The sequence below is a fragment of the Nycticebus coucang genome, chromosome 4, assembly GCF_027406575.1.
Source record: "Nycticebus coucang isolate mNycCou1 chromosome 4, mNycCou1.pri, whole genome shotgun sequence".
NCBI lineage: Eukaryota > Metazoa > Chordata > Mammalia > Primates > Lorisidae > Nycticebus > Nycticebus coucang.
In genome coordinates this window covers 66,814,671-66,831,488 of record NC_069783.1, presented here as the reverse complement: position 1 = coordinate 66,831,488, position 16,818 = coordinate 66,814,671, and the positions used below count along the sequence as shown (strand labels likewise).

Sequence of the window (16,818 nt, the reverse complement as noted above, 5' to 3'; positions counted from 1 at the left end):
TCAGGTTATGATTTTATAATAAATGCTTTTCAGAACTTTGTCACTGCATAAAAATTAGTATTTTTTGAGATTCATTCAACAACTTTGACTTAGTAACTCTATGCAATCCTACATCATGTCTACCACTCTAACAACAGACACTTGAGATGTTCGTGACATCCTTGGTGCAGATGAGTTGTGGGATGTTAGGGGTGTAGTGTACTTAGAATACCCAGATTGTCAGGTGTGTGCTAGTTAAAGGATATTATACACTGGGTTCTGTGGCTCCTTAGTGTCCTACGATTATAGATTTGTTAAGCCTAAACAAGTAGATGGATAAGCCCCAGACCTCCCTTTATCTCCTTTTAACAGTCGACACCTATCCACAAAGTGAAATGGCAACTCACAGAATGGGGGAAAATAGTTGTATATCATCTGATAAGAGATTGATATCCAGAATATATAAAGACCTCCTCTACAACTCAAAAATGAAAATCTTAATTAAAATATGGTAAAGGCCTTGAATAGATGTTACTGCAAAAAAGATTTAATATGGCCCATAAGCACATGAAAAGGTGCTCAGCATCATTAGTCATTAGGGAAATACAAATCAAAGCTACAATGAAATGCCTCCATATCCATTAGGATGGACTATGACCAAAAAACTCCCAGAAAACAAGTGGTGCAGGGAGACTGGAACCCGGGTGCATTACCAGTGGCAATGTAAAACGGTGCAGCCACCGTGGAAAAGGTATGATGGTTCCTCACAATAATCATAGGGTCCAGGAATTCCACTTCTGGATATATAACCAAAGGAATTGAATGCAGGAAGTCCAAATAGGTATTTGTACATCTGTGTTGGCAGCATGGTTTACGACAGCTGCAAGGTAGAAGCAACCCAAGTATCATCTAGAGATGAATGCATAAAAAGCAGAATATTAGCTCTTAACATCAGGTAATTTTGATACAGGCTGTAACATGGATGGTCCTCAAAGACTTTATGCTACGTGAAATAAGCCTGTCACAAAAGAGCACACATTTTGTGATTCCACTTAGATTCCTGTAGCCAAAAGCCGAAGACGGGAGAAATGGAGAAAATCTATTTGAGATAAGAGCTTTAGTTGCTGAAAATAAAGTTCTGGAGATGGATGACAGTGATTGCACAATAATGTGAATGAACTTAATGTTGCTGAATTTATGTACACTTACAAAAATGAAAGTAGTAAATTTTATGTATATTTTACAATTTTTTTTGTTTTAAGAAATCAATCTTTCTAGTTTCTGAGACTTAAAAAGAAAACGGGTATTCAAGCTCACTTCTTTAAACATTAACCTTTAGTTTTCAAAACATCCACACACTTAAAATGGTCTTATTGCAGTAGCTAAAATTTAAGTTCAAGTCCATTCTCATTTCAACCTTTCGGTTAGTTCCCTTGGGCCTTAAAATCTGTGTGCTAACCAGATCAAACAGGTGTTCCTGCTCTCAAGCTTCCAGAAGACCTTGTGGTTTCTTTGACCAAAGCAGTAATTTGCATGGGCACAATGGAAGTATTCTGCAGGTCGTAGATGGCTGTGTATGCATCCCATTTGCTTCCAGTAACTTAAGCATGCTGTCCCTATCTAAGTATGGTTAACATGGCTCTAGGATCGGGAAAATTAGGTCTCTTTACCACATGCCCAACAAGCATGAGTTTTCTTGCCTATCATCCTAGTTCTAGGTGGCATGAGAGTTGAGTCCAATATCTTGTAGTGACCAGGAGGAAATCCAATGTCTCCTCCCTTTTCAGCCACAAATAGCTCAGAAAATACTCTTCTCCTAGGCTCATCCCCCAGGCAGTGTATCAGTCGATACATATGTGAACTGTTATGTCAGGAATGTACATGAGGCCTTACAGACAGACATAATAATTACAACATAGCATAATGTGCCATAGAAACATCCATAAGCATAGCATGAATAAGGTCTGAAATAGTGTCCTGGCCCTTCAGGGAAAAGTTTAATGAAGTTATTTGACCCGGATGGTTAAGATCACCTGCCAGTATGATACAATCAAATTTAATACCTCTATTTCTGTTTTATCCTTTCGTATCCCAAAAATTATTTGGGTTACTGCTAACATTTTCTATCTTTTCAAGCCCTAATTAGTACTACTTCCCCCAGGGTCAGGGGAGATATATAAACACTTGCTCAGGATGGGCCCCAAATAAGTCTTTAAATCCAGCATCCCAGATTTTAGACAGCTTTCAGGGAAATACATTTGCTCCCCTGTATTACTGATAGTTGTACTACTTAGAAGATCTTCAAAATGAAGTTAATTCAAACTATATGAAAACATCACTTCCTTTTAATATGGAAGAACTCATACTTCCTAATCAAAATAATGCTCTTAACTTCCTGCCTCAATACCTTAAAAATCAACCCCAAAACTTTATGGTTACCTAGTGACAGTACATTCTGGCCAAGTGTTTTGAAAACCTGATTAAAGCTGTGGACATTACGTTACTGAGAAAAGTACACACCAAGTGTCATGATTTTGAATATACTTCCTGGGCAAAGGGCGAGGGTGGGCCAGTACATCAGCCAGCCTTCACAGACCCCAGAATATGAAAGTCTCAAACTGCAGTAACATCATTTATACACACTTTCTCCATGCTGTTGTGCTGCAACAGGAAAAAAGTGGGCAGGGACATTTTCAGCAATTTTCAACTGAATTTCCAGTTAGTGTGTAAGTATATCCAATTCTATGTGATGTACAAAGTAGCTGGGAACAGTGACACATGTAACTGATACAAAGGAAAGAAGCTTACCAAGAATACTTTTAGTTCTTACATGAATTTTCCAAGTCATCAAAGTTCAAGTTTTCATTAAGAGTTTTAAAGATATACAAGATGGTAGTATCAAAATCACATTAAAAGTAAGTTCCTTCCATTTTTTTTTTGTAGTTTTTGGCTGGGGCTGGGTTTGAACCTACCACCTCCGGTATAGGGGGCTGGTGCCCTACTCCTTTGAGCCACAGGTGCTGCCCCTAAGTTCCTTCCATTTAAAAAGGAAAATAATCACATTTAAATAGGAAGACCCTAGTAAAACTCCTATTGCATTTTTAGAACTGTTTATTGGCAGAGGAGACATCCTTGTATTATTTCATCCTTACTATGGAGTATAGCTTTATGATGGCTCCACTTAACAATTTTTTAACTTTACAGGTGTGAGAGTGACAGGCATTTGTTGGAAGCTGTGCTATGAGTACCCACACAACCATTTTGTTTTTCACGTTGAGTATTCAATACATTTTATGAGAAATTCAACACTTTATTGGCTTTGTGGTCGAGGATTTTGCTTAACCACAGGCTTAGTGTTCTGAGCAAAGTTCAGGATGTCAAGTGTATTAAATATATTTTTGACTTGTGATACTTAAACTCACAGTAGATCTATACAGGTATCACTGTGTTGTAAGTTGAGGAGCATCTGGATACTCAAACATTGGTAATGTCTTGACTACTTTCACTAAATACTTCCTTGAAAAATAAGATACTTTCCTCACGTCAACCTTGTGATGTAGGTCTTGGATTTAAAAAACTGCACAATAGTACAAAGATTAGCTCTTATTAATTCATATACAACAGCTAAGACCACTGCTTATGACCTGGTTTTAAAATACACACCACACAGTTTTGAAGAGCAGGTTTCATAGGATTTCTGAGATGATACTTTTAATTAAAACTTATGAAATAATTTTATTCTATAAAATGCTATAAATTCACAAATAACTTATAAATTCACACAGAACTGTTTAAGCAAGAAGCCTCCCTCCAAGTGAGAGGATTACAAGCTACATAGATCTGCTATGTGTGACTTAAAATGAAAAGTAATTATAAATTATACCTAATGTGTAAGAATAATAAAAGTATTAAATTTTTATATGTAAATACTCCTCTAAAAGCTGTGGTGTGTGAAGGCTATTAAATCTTTCTGGTTATGCTCTGACAGAGAATGGAAGAAGTGACTGAGGCTTAAAGTGACTGAAAATTCTTCACATGGTTTCTTGAGACCAATTGTAGAACGCAATGTCTTTTTCTTGGAGTCCAAAGATAGGCGTCTCTGATTTGAAATTACAATCGATCTGCTGCTCTGCTAGCCACAGCTCGAATATTGCCATAAACCTTTGATGGAGGATTTCCTGCAGAGGAGGGGGAAAAAAAAAAAAAGGAGTCTATATATTTAGATATATTCACATGTACAGCAACTACAGTTATCCCTTGGTATCTATGGGAGATTGGTTCCAAAACCTCTAAAGACAGTAAAATCCCTTATTGACAAATGGTGTAGTATTTGTATAGAACACACACACACATCCTCTCGTATACTTTAAATCATCTCTAGATTACTTATAATACCTAATGTAAATGCTATATAAATAATTGTTATATGGTACTTTTTAAATTTGTGGGGTTTTTCTTATTTTTTGTGTGTTTATAATATATTTTCAATTTGGAGCTGGTTGAATCTGTAGATACAGAACCTGGAGATACAGAGGGCCAACTGTACTTGGGAAAGGGTCTGTAACTCTAAAAAGAACAGCTTTATGATGGCTTTTTTTACAATTTTTTAAAGTTGGATCTACCTTAAACTAAAAATGCTTTAAAGGAATTCATACCCAAATATTCTCCAAAAAACATTTTAAATTTCTAAGAGCCAAGAGATACTGAATTGTCCAAATATTTCAAAAAGGGGGCAGTTGGCCAGGCCTGGGTACCAAAGTAGAACCCCAAGGATTTTCTAAGCTAGCTGCTAAGATTCTATAACTCTACCATAAGGCACTGGCTTTACTGCAAATCATGCAAATGGTATTAAATGGATCAATTAACTTGATGGAAGCTATTCAGCAGCTCCGTTTTTGTTGAACCTAAAATGTGATATTTCCTGCTATTCTGGAATGGCCCCTCTTGTACCTCATCAGGAAAGCAGCAAAGATTTAAGCAATATTGCTCAGCAAATACTTTCTCCTCTCTAGTAGACAAACAAATGGAATCTAAGCAAAAATATTTACACTTTTTTCTCTAGGCCCACATTTGCCAACTCCCAATGGTGTCTACATGCAATCTTTAACATTACTCTGAAGTGCTTCAGAAATACGGTTTGAATTCCTAAATTAATTCCCTATTCTTTCCAGAGAAAACCTGAAAGAAATGAACTGCTCTTACCCAAGATGAGGTTGCAAATGGCAGTTCTTGCCATCTTGATGTTTTGGAAAGAGCCAAGGATATGAACTTTCCTGAAAAAAGATAAAATAAGGCAAATTAGTAACAAAAAGCATTTCTTCCCTTAAGTTCTATAAGCCAAAAATTGAAAATCTTGATGGAGCTAGATTCTGAAATGAAGGTGGTAATGATGATTGCACAACTCTGTAAACATGCTAAAAACCACTTTTTAAAAGGGTGCATTTTATGGTCTATGAATTATATCATTAAAAAAAATAAGAAAAAGAGGGCAGCATGTGTGGCTCAAAGGGGTAGGGTGCTGTCCCATATGCCGGAGGTGGCAGATTCAAACCCAGTCCCGGCCAAAAAATAAATTAGAAAAAATAAAAATAAAAAAACTAAACTAAAAAGTTCTTTAAGGTTTTCTTGGTTAGTAACGATTACCCTATCTAGTGAGTAATTTGTGCTAGGGGCTTCACAGACATTAAATCCTCACATGACTTTTATTAGGTACACATATTCCCATTTTACAGATATAAATGTTTCCAAGAAATCAAAACACTTGCCCAAGATAATACACTGGCAGAGTTGATCACTGGATTCTTAGAAATGCAAGTAATGCTGTACTCAGTTACAGCATATTTGGGTTTCAACAACAAAGCTTTCTAAAGATTATCTGAATTTAATACTCTGAGGATCATCCAGACCTTTTAATGGGCTTTCCTTACTTAAATTACCCAAATAAGATTGATAATAGGAGAACTGCCTTTTTGAGTCCGTCTTCCAAAGTGTTTTCACTGTGCCTTCTATAGTGGTCATCAGCTAAATCCTCCGTATCTTCCACTTCTGTTACCATTCCCTTCACCTTGTTTTAATTAAAACACAGTTCTCAAATGGTGGCCAAGTTTTCCTGCACACGCCACATATCACTGGACCTGGGGTGGGGGCAGATGCCTTCCAGCTCTTCATGCCCCACACATGCAGATGTGCTCCCCCTCTTCCTCCCTAAAATGCCTTCAACTTTGAATGTTATCTCAGCCCACATCACCTACTACCCTGCCTGCCTGAAGTCCTCAGAGCCCCTGTGGATCATCCTCAAAGACTTTAGCTCCTGACTCACTTTACTCGCATCATTCTCATCATCATTCTTAATTCCACTATCCATGAAGGTGGTAATTCTAATGCCCAAGCCTTATGGTCCTTGGCATCCTTAGTTTATAACAATATTGGATTTTGTTGTCTACCCTATTCTAGCCTCTCACCTCCATGGTCATACCCTGAACTTGGTCATTACCAAAAACTGCAACTTCTCCATAATTTCAATTTCAAACATCCAACTCTCTCCACCACCTTCTATAATGCCAGTTTATGCCATGTAATAAACAAACATCAATAATCCTCAGACCCTACCAAAACCTCCCAACTATTGACCCCACCCCCCTGCTCTGCCCCTCACATCCTGCCTTCCTCAGCCCCACTCACAGTCAATCATCCAGTGACTTCCCAAGTACTTGCAGCAAAAGCCAAAGTCCTCACAAGTGAGCTCAAGGTCCCATGGTTTTTGACCTCATTCCCTACCACTTTCTCCCTTGCACATTTTGCCAAGCCAGTCAGTCCTTGCTCTTTGCCAGACATGCTCTCAACTCAAGACCTCTGTGTTTTTTCTTCCCTCTGTTATGCTCTTCCTCCAGACACCTGCAGATGGATTAACACATTTAGATATGCTCCTTCCCCTAACTTCACTAAAACGACAGTGAAGACATAAACCCAAAAGGAGTGGAGGGTAACAGTACAAAAGGCAGAAAGGAAAACGAGCAGATGGATGGGCAAGAACTGACTTTTCAGATCCATATACAACTGATGCCTAAATCACCAGTGCAAACATCAAGAGACAGAACACTAGAAGAGACAGACCAAAGGATTCTAACAGCAAAGAGGCCACAGCAAAAGGAGAACCCAGGATGACGACACTGTATCAAGGATGAAGGCAAAGAGGGTATGGGCACTTTTAGAAGGCTCTAAGAGAGGGGTCTACAATACACAACAGGAAATAAAGACAATGAACAGATCTTTATGGAATTGTAACAGCATGCTGAAAATTAAGAAAGCACGCAGACACCTAAGAATTACCTCCACAAGGAGCATATTTTCTCAGGACCCCTTGACCCCCTGTGTTCTGGCCCAGGCACAGGCATTCAACGCAGAATAAACCTCCTTAAATAAATAAATAATACCTCAAGTGAAAAGAAATGTGGCAAAGGAAGGATAAAGTAATCACAGTATTCCATCTGACTTAGCTATAAATACACTGAACACCGATTTTTGTTTTCAGGTAATACTGAACACTCATCTACCAAAAGCACAGGTGACTGGGGAAGATGGGGAGGAATCAGGAAGCCGGAGTGTTAGAAAGGCTGAGCGTGTGTGGTGGAGGCGGGAGAGGGGTTGAAGCGACGCCAATCTTCATCTTTCAGGGTGGAAAGTCAATAGTGAATCTGAAAAATACATCAGGAAGCTGTATATAAGCAAAATATCCACAAATACAGACAAATAGTTTTTAAAAATCAGTTAAAACGGTTGAAACTGGTTCCCCTGAAAAGGGTGAAATGGAGGCAGACAGCAGAAACTTTTGGTTCTTAAACTATGGTTATGTCTCATTTTGGTAAAAATAAAACCATTTAAAATAGAGCATGAAGGATGAGGAAATAAAAACAACAAGAATAGATAAAAGTGGGAGAAGTCTGGCTACCTAAAGAACTAAAGGAACAAGGCAATAGCTGGAAAAGATTGTAGATTGCAAGACACATAGGCAACATTATTTCTCATCTGCTATACTGAATGTATCTAGGACAAATTGTTTTTAGTTTTAGATCTTGCTCACCTGATAGTGTATTTTGCTAGGTTATTAGCAGGTCATCAAAAATATCACTTACACACTGGGTGTGGTGGCTCATGCCTTTGGGAGGCTGAGGTGAGAGGGTTGCTTGAGCCCAGGAGTTTGAGATCAGCCTGGGCAACACAGTTGTGACCCTGTTTCTCCAATATTAAAAAAAAAAAAAAGCCAGGCCTGGTGGTGTGTGTGTGTGTATTGTCTCAGCTACTCAGGAGGCGGAGGCAGTGGGATTACTTGAGCCTAGGAGCTTGAGGCTGCAGTGAACTCTGATGACACCACTCCACTTCAGCCAAAAAAAAAAAGAAATCACTGAGGTCAAAGAATATCTGCCTAACCAGGTTTTAAATGCAGATGAAAGCACTGTGTTCTGGGGAAAAATGCCACAAAGGACATTTATATTAATGAGGAAGAGAAGCAGGTACCCAGATGTAAAGAAGAAACGGATAGGCTACCACTGGTGTTTTGTGTACATGTGATCAGATTTATGATCAGGACGGCCTTTACCTCTGAAGTTGCTAAACACCAAGCCCTGATAGGAAAAGGTAAAACACTAGCTGCCTATCTTTGGCTGTACAACAAGAAGGCCTGGACAGTCAGAACCCTCTTTGTGAACTGGTTCCATCAAAGATCTGTCTCTGAAGTCAAGAAGTACCTGCCAGCAGGACTGTCTTTTAAAGTTCTTTTGATATTGGACAATGCCTCTGGCTACCCAGAATCCCATGAGTTCAACACTGAAGATGCTAACATAGTTTATCTGCTTCCAAACACAATGTCTCTAATTCAGCCTCTGGATCAGGGAGTCATACAAATCTTTAAGGCTCATGACACGCAGTACTCTATGGAAAGCATTATCTATCGTTTCTCTGGAAGACAACCCTGAGAGCAAGAACATCATGAAAGTCTGGAAGGATTATACTACCAAAGATGCCATGATTGTTACAGAAAAAGCCACGAAAGCCGGCAAGTCCACAACAATGAGTTCACTGGAGAAAACTCTGGCCAGGTGTTGTGCCTGACTTCACAGGATTTCCCAACAGAGCCAATCAAGGAAATCACCAAAGAGATTGTGGGTATCACAAAAAAGATGGAGGTGAAGGCTTTCAAGATCTGGATCTTGGAGAAATTCAAAAACTAACAGACATCACAACAGAGGAATTAACAGAAGATGGAGAAAACGTTTCCAAAACAGCACCAGATAATGAGGAAGGTGTAGAAGAAACTGAGCCAGATAACAAACTGATACCAGACGATCTGCCAGAAGGTTTCTGATTACTTTTGACTTCTTTTACAAGATGGACCCTGGTATGACACAAGCACTAAAGCTAAACAAATGGTGGAAGAAGACTGCTACCACATATTTAGAGAAATAAAAAAGCAAAGTCATAGACCAATTACAACGTACTTCCATAAAGGTACACAGAGTGTGCAGCCTCCCCTTCTACCTCCTCCACCACTTCTGCCTCTGCTACCCCAGAGATAAGACCAAGCCCCCCACCCCAGCCTACTCAATGTAAAGATGATGACAATGAAGGCCTTTATGATGACCCACTTCTACTTAAGGAATAAGTGTGTTTTCCTTATTATTTTCTCAATATTTTCTTTTCTAGAGAAAGCTTGACCTTACTTTTTTCTAAGAATACAGTATGTAGTACATATAACATACAAAATATTTGTTATTTAGCTGTTTATGTTAGCAGTAAGACTTCTGGTCAATGCTAGGTGTAGCTGAGGGAGTCAAGTTACACATGGATTTTCTACTGTATGGGGATCAGCACCCCAACTCCTGTTCACTCAGTGATGAATAGGAACTACTGATATACCCAACAAAATGGAAGAACTCAAAATAACAGGTTCATTAAATGAAGTTGTACACCAAAGCCTATATGCAGTGTATTTCCATTTAAATGAATTTGCAGAAAACATAAAACTATAGCGATAGCATGCAGTGGTTGCCGGGAAACATGGTGGGGGCAGGGGACTGACTACAAAGATGTGCGAGAGAATTTTCAGGATAAGAGAATTATGTGAGTGTGGTACGACCATAGGACTACATAAAACACTTGCCAAAAATTCACTGAACTAGATACTTAAAACAGGAGAATTTCAGTATATGTAATTGATGACACAATAAAGCTGCTAGAAATGTGTTTAAACTTACAACACTCACAAATATAAATTTACAAATTGTAAATTTCATGACATACTAACCCTAATTTCATTAGCAAATCATTGGACGGTTTTGGATTTCTATACCTGGCCTATTCAGCCAGTCCAAGACTTTAAATTTTTCAACTTTAGGATGGCCTGAGAATGATACACATTCAGTATGCTCTTACAATGGGGCTACCTACGGATAAACCCATCATATTCTAAAATATCCTAAGTCAAAAACACACTTTTGACTTATGGTATCTTCAATTTATGGTGGTTTTATTGAGACACACCACCATTGTGGCTGAGGGCATCTGTATATAGTATTTTAAAATGTGGTATACATTTCTACATTTTTTAAATTTCCAGTTCCAAAAAGGTTTTTCACATAACTCCATACTTCTGATTGTAGGCTCAATCCATAAAAGATCAAAAAATGTAATACACCTAGCTTTCACTAACAGTATTACAGCTATCCTTTTTTTTTTTTTTGAGACAGAGTCTCACTCTATTACCCTCTTTAGACTGCCATGGTCATTGCTCACTCACAGCAACCTCAAATTCTTGGGCTCAGGTAATTCTCTTGCCTCAGCCTCCCGAACACCCACCACAATGCCTAGCTATTTTTTAAGAGATGGGGTCTTGCTCTGGGCTCCAGCCGATCTGGAACTTCTGAGCTCAGGCAATCCACCTGTCTCAGCTTCCCAGAGTGCTAGGATTATAGGTGTGAGCCACCTCGCCCAGTCCAGTTATCCCTAAAGAACAAAGAATGTGTAAAATATGGATTCTAAATAATGATGAGCCCTTCAGTTTAGAGCAAAATGAGATGATATTAAATGGCATTATTTTTGGACTTAGTCTCAGGCAGATGTCTCCTCCTCTTGGTCAATTGCTTTCTTTCCTAATTTCACGGCATGGCCATCTGCCAGTATACAGTATTTTCTAAGATCACCAACTTAGAAACAAAGCAGTTTCAACCTCAGAGAGGGACAATCCCACCTTCACTTCTAGCACCTTTATTTTATGTTCACATATAACTGCTCTATAGTTTTTGTTGGTTTTTTTTTTTTGTTTGTTTTTCAAGACAGGGTCTTGCTCTGTCACCTGAACTAGAACAAGTGGAGTCATAATAGCTCACAGTAACCTCAAACTCCTGGTCTAAGGGATCCTCCTGCCTCAGATTCCCCAGTAGCAAAGACTACAGGCACATGCCACCAAACCTGGCTAATTTTTCTATTTTTTGTAGAGATGAAGGTCTCGCTATGTGACTCAGACTGGTCTTGAACTCCTGGCCTCAAGTGACCCTCTTACCTCAGCCTCCCAAAGTGCTGGGATCATAGGTGTGAGCCACTGCACATGGCCCATGGTCTCCAGTTTTTTATCCAATGTGCAACATTCACTTTGCTTTTATATATAAAAGGCCTTAACATATATATGTATATATACACCTATATAAAAAATATAGATACATACATAATATATATGTATTTTTTAAGTCTCAACGGCATCTGAAACACTCAATTGCTTGTTCTCCCTTCTAAATTGTTAGATTCACCTGAGGTACTATTTAAATCTTCATCTGTAATATAATTTCTTTTAATAGCATTTCTAAACATTTCCCTTATTGCTAAATGAGAAAAAGATATAATTTCCTGAATTTTCTCAACTAACTTAATCTCCTGTCAAAGTAGGTGACTATCTCTTCACTCAGAACCATACACAGACAGTTCCCAACTTTAAGTTCTTCAACTTACAATTTTTTGACTTGACTTTACCATAATACAAAGGCAACCAACATCTACTTTGCTATACTTCAAGTACATATATGACCATTCTGTTTTTTACTTTTAGTATAGTATTCAATAATTACACGAGCTATTCAACATTTTATCAGAAAATAGGTTTTGTGTTGGGTAATTCTAACCAATTGTAGCCTAGTATAAGTGTTCTGAGCATGTTTAAGGTGAGTTAGGCTGGGCCAGGTGTGGTGGCTCATGATCCTGATCACAGGATAGGAGGCTGAGGAGGGTGGACTGCCTGAGCTCATGGGTTTGAAACCAGCCCAAGCAAGAGTGAAACCCTGTCTCTAAAAAATAGCCGAGCATTGTGGTGGGCGCCTGTACTCCCAGCTACTTGGGAGGCTAAGACAAGAGAATCACTTGAGCCCAAGAGTTTTAGGTTGCCGTGAACTATGATACCACAGCACTCTACCTAGGGTGACAGCTTGAGACTCTGTCTCCAAAAAAAAAAAAAAAAAAAAGGTAGGTTAGGCTAAGCTATGATGCTCAGGAGGTATAGTAAATGCATTTTAGATTTATAGCATTTTCAACTCGATAGGTTTACTGCAATGTGACCCCATCATAAGTTAACAAGCATCTGTACTAATAAAGATTTAGTGGGAACACTATGCATAAAATATGAATGTTATTACCTTTTTATTAAACAAAAGACCAAATACAAATTATGACAATAATTTTACCAAGGTCATATACTTACACATCAGCCAAAACTATCCGAGTCCGTGTCACATTCTCTATGGTGAATTTAGTTTTTCCTCCTTTGCCAGCAATTCTTCCTATTGCTCTGGACAGATGGTCTCCCTTTAGAGGCTTAACTAAATAGGAAAAGCAAGACCTCAGAAAGCAAGCCATCCCAGCCCACCACTCACTTCCATAAGCTTGAAGCACCAACTAAATTACCCTACTAAATGACACAAGATATGTATCTTTTAAAAAGCCGCTAATGATACAGCTCAAGTGATGCTATTAGAAAACTGAGAGTCACAACATAATACAAAGTTAACAATACAAAAAAAAAAGTATTTCGCAGGAAAAGACTACCACATACTTACCATCTGTAATTTCAAAGGACTCCAGGAATAGATCATCCAACCTGATGAGGGCAAGTGCATCCTGTAACATGAAAGTCAACACTGTGAAGGCCTTCCACTTAGACATCTAAGAATGAGTGAAACTCATAAGCTCCAGAGCTAAGAAGTTCAGATTTTTAAAAAATGCTTAATCCATCGAAATTTTCATGCTGAATATTTTCCAAGTCCCCATTTAGGATGTCATGAAATCACTTACCTCCACCTGAAACCCAAGGATAAAGGCTTTCACAAAATCGGTTGCTTTTGTCAGAGCACTAACATCCTTAGTTTCTTTACAAGTCTGTTAAAAAAAAAAAAAAGGGTGGAAAAGTAAAAGTTATAGCTGGGAATGAAAGAGAAAATGTTCTAACAAAATACCAGGAATGACCTTTCCCATTATAATTTCTTTCACCACTTCCCTTCTCTAATATATTCTGTATGCCCCAGGTTTGGGTAGGATTAAGTCCTGTGTTGATTACAAAACAAAACCTTTCCAGCTTCCGAGCTGGGCAGTTGCAACCCAGGACTGTGAAATGACTGTGCCATTTGACTGATCAGACTCCAGAGCTAAGAGAAAGATGCTTCTAACACAGCCCAATCATGCATACTCTGAAGAATATACATTTTCTGTCCATCCCTTCATTGCCCAAGCTGGTCCTCTTCTCGTCTCACTCAAGGTAATCTTCCCTGGAAATCCTGACTTAATCTTCTAACTTGAATTATCATTTATATGCTCATGTTTCCCAAATTGATGATGCTTCTCTTCAATATCAGGCATGCAAATAATAGTTAGGACTGGAGTCATCAATCTGATGACTGATATAAGAATGGTTTAAGCAGGGATTCTGCCCTCAAAAAAAATGTATTTGATAACTGTAAAAATAGCTGCTACTCAGGGCAGTGCCTATGGCTCAAAGGAATAGGGTGCCGGCCCCATGTGCCGGAGGTGGCGGGTTCAAGCCCAGCCTGGCCAAGAACTGCAAAAAAAAAAAAAAAAAAAGCTGCTACTCATAAAGTGTCTATTACTGGAATTAACATGCTTTACATACTATAGCATTAACTTTCATGACAACCTTGAATGGTAGGTAAGTGACATGAACATTTTCATATGTGAAAAAACTAAAGTATTAAAAAATGAAAAATATTCAAACAGGTTTGATTCCAAAATTGTCATTTCTACTGTCCCACATAGATTCACAATCTGGTTGAGGCGACTACATATTCAACAAAATTAAAACTATACAGGATTATGTAATGGTAAAGTCTCCCAGACTTTCACATTTAAAAGTCGATCCAGTTCCAATCTTATATGTAACCTTGGGTAAGTCCTATAAATACTCTAGGTCTTAAGTTTTCTCATCTGTAAAATAAGGAGTAGAAGACCCCAAATGTCCCCTACTAGCAGAAAGATTCTCTTACTAGTCTGACAACTCTGGCCAAGATAATCAACTTCTTTGACCTTCAGTTTCCTCTTAACTCTAAGAGGGGATATTGTCCCAATGACCAAATGATGCAGTGCATGCCAACGTACCACTATATGTCTGGTATATGGCAGCACCAACAAATGTCTGTGGCATCCAAATTGATGATCCTGAATAAATAAGACAGCTAACTAACCACAATGAACGCTTAGGCACTGAAGAAATCACTGAAAAAATGTATATATTATAAAGAAGAAAGAATTTGAGCTAGATCCTAAAAGATGACTAGAATGGATATAAAAAGAGAAAGGGAGTAGGGAGAAGGGATACAGCCACCAAAAAATACAGACATAAAGAAATGAAGGAAGACAAAGCTGTCCCTGGGTCTACTACCTGAAAGATAGGTTCAACCAAAAACTTAACTTTTATCCTTTAGAAATGTCAAAGACTCCAGGATATCACAATAGAAGATTTGTGGTCTGAGAAAATTAATCTGGCACTCACATGAGAGGACAGAGCAAACAAAGAAAAGATATAAACAATGAAGCAAGGGAAACCTACATGGAAACAAGAAACTTGGCATGAAACCATGAGCACCTGAATGAGCGTGGCAATGGGGGCACTGAGGAGCTGTTCTGTCACGTTCTGTGAGATTTTAACTTCAACAACTATTTAGAGTAGTGCCTCCCTTTGTTCCATTATATTTTTCTCTGTTATATTGCATTAACAGAGTTAAGTTTCTACCACTTCCGATGAGTGTATAAAAATCATTAAAAAGGAAAATACAATTAATTTTTGTCACTGATTCTGGTACAAAATTGGCACCCAGAAAAGAAAGTCCCAAGTCAATTAATTTTAAATGTCTAATTCCTCGTGTGATACTGTGGAATAAATATATATATGTACATACATACGTATATAATCTACATTCCCCCCCCCCAAAAGAGTACCATTAAAACAGTCATGCACTGTGTAACAATACTTCAGTTAAAGACCCACCTCATATGTCATGGCGATCTCATAAGATTACAATGCAGCATATACAGAAACTTGATATATGGTATTAGATATTGGCATTTCAAATCAAATAGGAGAAATGACTGATATTCAGTAATGGTGCTGGTATGTTTGTTTTCCATGTGAAAAAAAATGTATATAAATAAATTTATATACACCATCTAGGTCTGTGTAAGTACACTCCATGATATTCACACAATGCCTAAGGATGCATTTCTCACTATGTATCCCTGATGTTGACTGTACATAGTTCTTGTAAAACAGCACGTACTTTATGTTCAAGTATATTCATTACTTGTATACTTCTAAGACAATTTATTTACTTGGCCTTTTCTCAATTCAACACATAACACTATGAAAGACAGACACAAACATAGCCAGTATGTAGCACAATCTCAGAAGCGACTTAGGAATTCAAATAATATTTGTGTTGAATGCAGATTTTGAAAGCATTTGGGAAGCTCGAAATATGTGATAAATTTAAAAACGAAAGAAAACCATTTAACAGAGTAAGTCCAATTAAGAAAAGCCTATTCATAACTTTTCATCTCTGGGGGAAGAGAAAAAAACCTAGCATATTCGGAAATGATTGAGATTCTCCTTACCCTGATTTCCACATTCCTTGATTTCAAGTTAAAGCGTATCTGGAGTCCCAAATGCTCTACTATAGGAGTAAATATTTTCATCCAGTTTTCTTTTAACGGTGTGTATCTGTTAGCTGGGACTGGAATTTTTCTTATTTCTCCTTTCCCACTCTGCAATAAAAGAACACACAACTCAGGAGACCTATGGAGGTATGGAGGTGAACTTATAAAATGACAACTGAGCATAGAAAGGTTCCTTTCCCTGAACTTACTAAACTTCAGAAGAATCGCTTCTCTAAGAGCAACACAGCCCCTGCAGCTTCAACATCACCCAGCAGCCACCAGCTTCACCCACACGCCTCTGGCCTTCCCTCGTCCCCTGGCCCCAGGATCCCCGCCTGTACCAGGAACCCGTCCCCCGAGAGGGGCGGGAACACAGGCCTCTTCGGTGGCCGGGCCTCCTCTGTGATCATACGGCTGGCGTCCTCGCCCTCCCCCGTTGCCGACAGCTGATCAGCCTGTCGTTTCTTCGCCAGCCGGCCACCCTTGCGGGTGACATGGGTGAAGCCCTCCTCCGCCCCGGTGCTCTGAGCCTCCATTTCTTCTTCCATCTCCCCAGATCTCAGCCCCAGCGGCGCTTCCGGCTCCAACACGTGCACTGCTGCACCGCGCAGGCGCGCCGCACAGGGGCCAGGCTTCGCCAAC

At 38.8% G+C, this 16,818-nt stretch overlaps 1 protein-coding gene across 1 annotated transcript; it reads right to left on the bottom strand.

The window, feature by feature from the left end:
- Positions 1-1,171: 1,171 nt before the first annotated feature.
- PNO1 (partner of NOB1 homolog) lies at positions 1,172-16,782 on the bottom strand. Its single transcript, XM_053587828.1, has 7 exons — positions 16,518-16,782; positions 16,135-16,284; positions 13,309-13,392; positions 13,074-13,134; positions 12,719-12,836; positions 5,182-5,252; positions 1,172-4,157 (listed from the first exon to the last, which is right to left on the bottom strand). The coding sequence occupies exons 1-7, from the start codon at positions 16,722-16,724 to the stop codon at positions 4,090-4,092; spliced, it is 759 nt and encodes a 252-aa protein (XP_053443803.1). The 5' UTR covers positions 16,725-16,782; the 3' UTR covers positions 1,172-4,089.
- Positions 16,783-16,818: the final 36 nt, after the last annotated feature.

What these genes read in the sequence shown, in the direction of transcription:
- PNO1 (XM_053587828.1), bottom strand. Translation starts at nt 16,724, where the DNA reads ATGGAAGAAGAAATGGAGGCTCAGAGCACCGGGGCGGAGGAGGGCTTC. An exon ending in TCTCGGGGGACGGGTTCCTG is followed by an intron (nt 16,285 to 16,517) that starts GTACAGGCGGGG and finishes CTTTTATTGCAG; the next exon opens with AGTGGGAAAGGAGAAATAAG. An exon ending in CAAGGAATGTGGAAATCAGG is followed by an intron (nt 13,393 to 16,134) that starts GTAAGGAGAATC and finishes TTTTTTTAACAG; the next exon opens with ACTTGTAAAGAAACTAAGGA.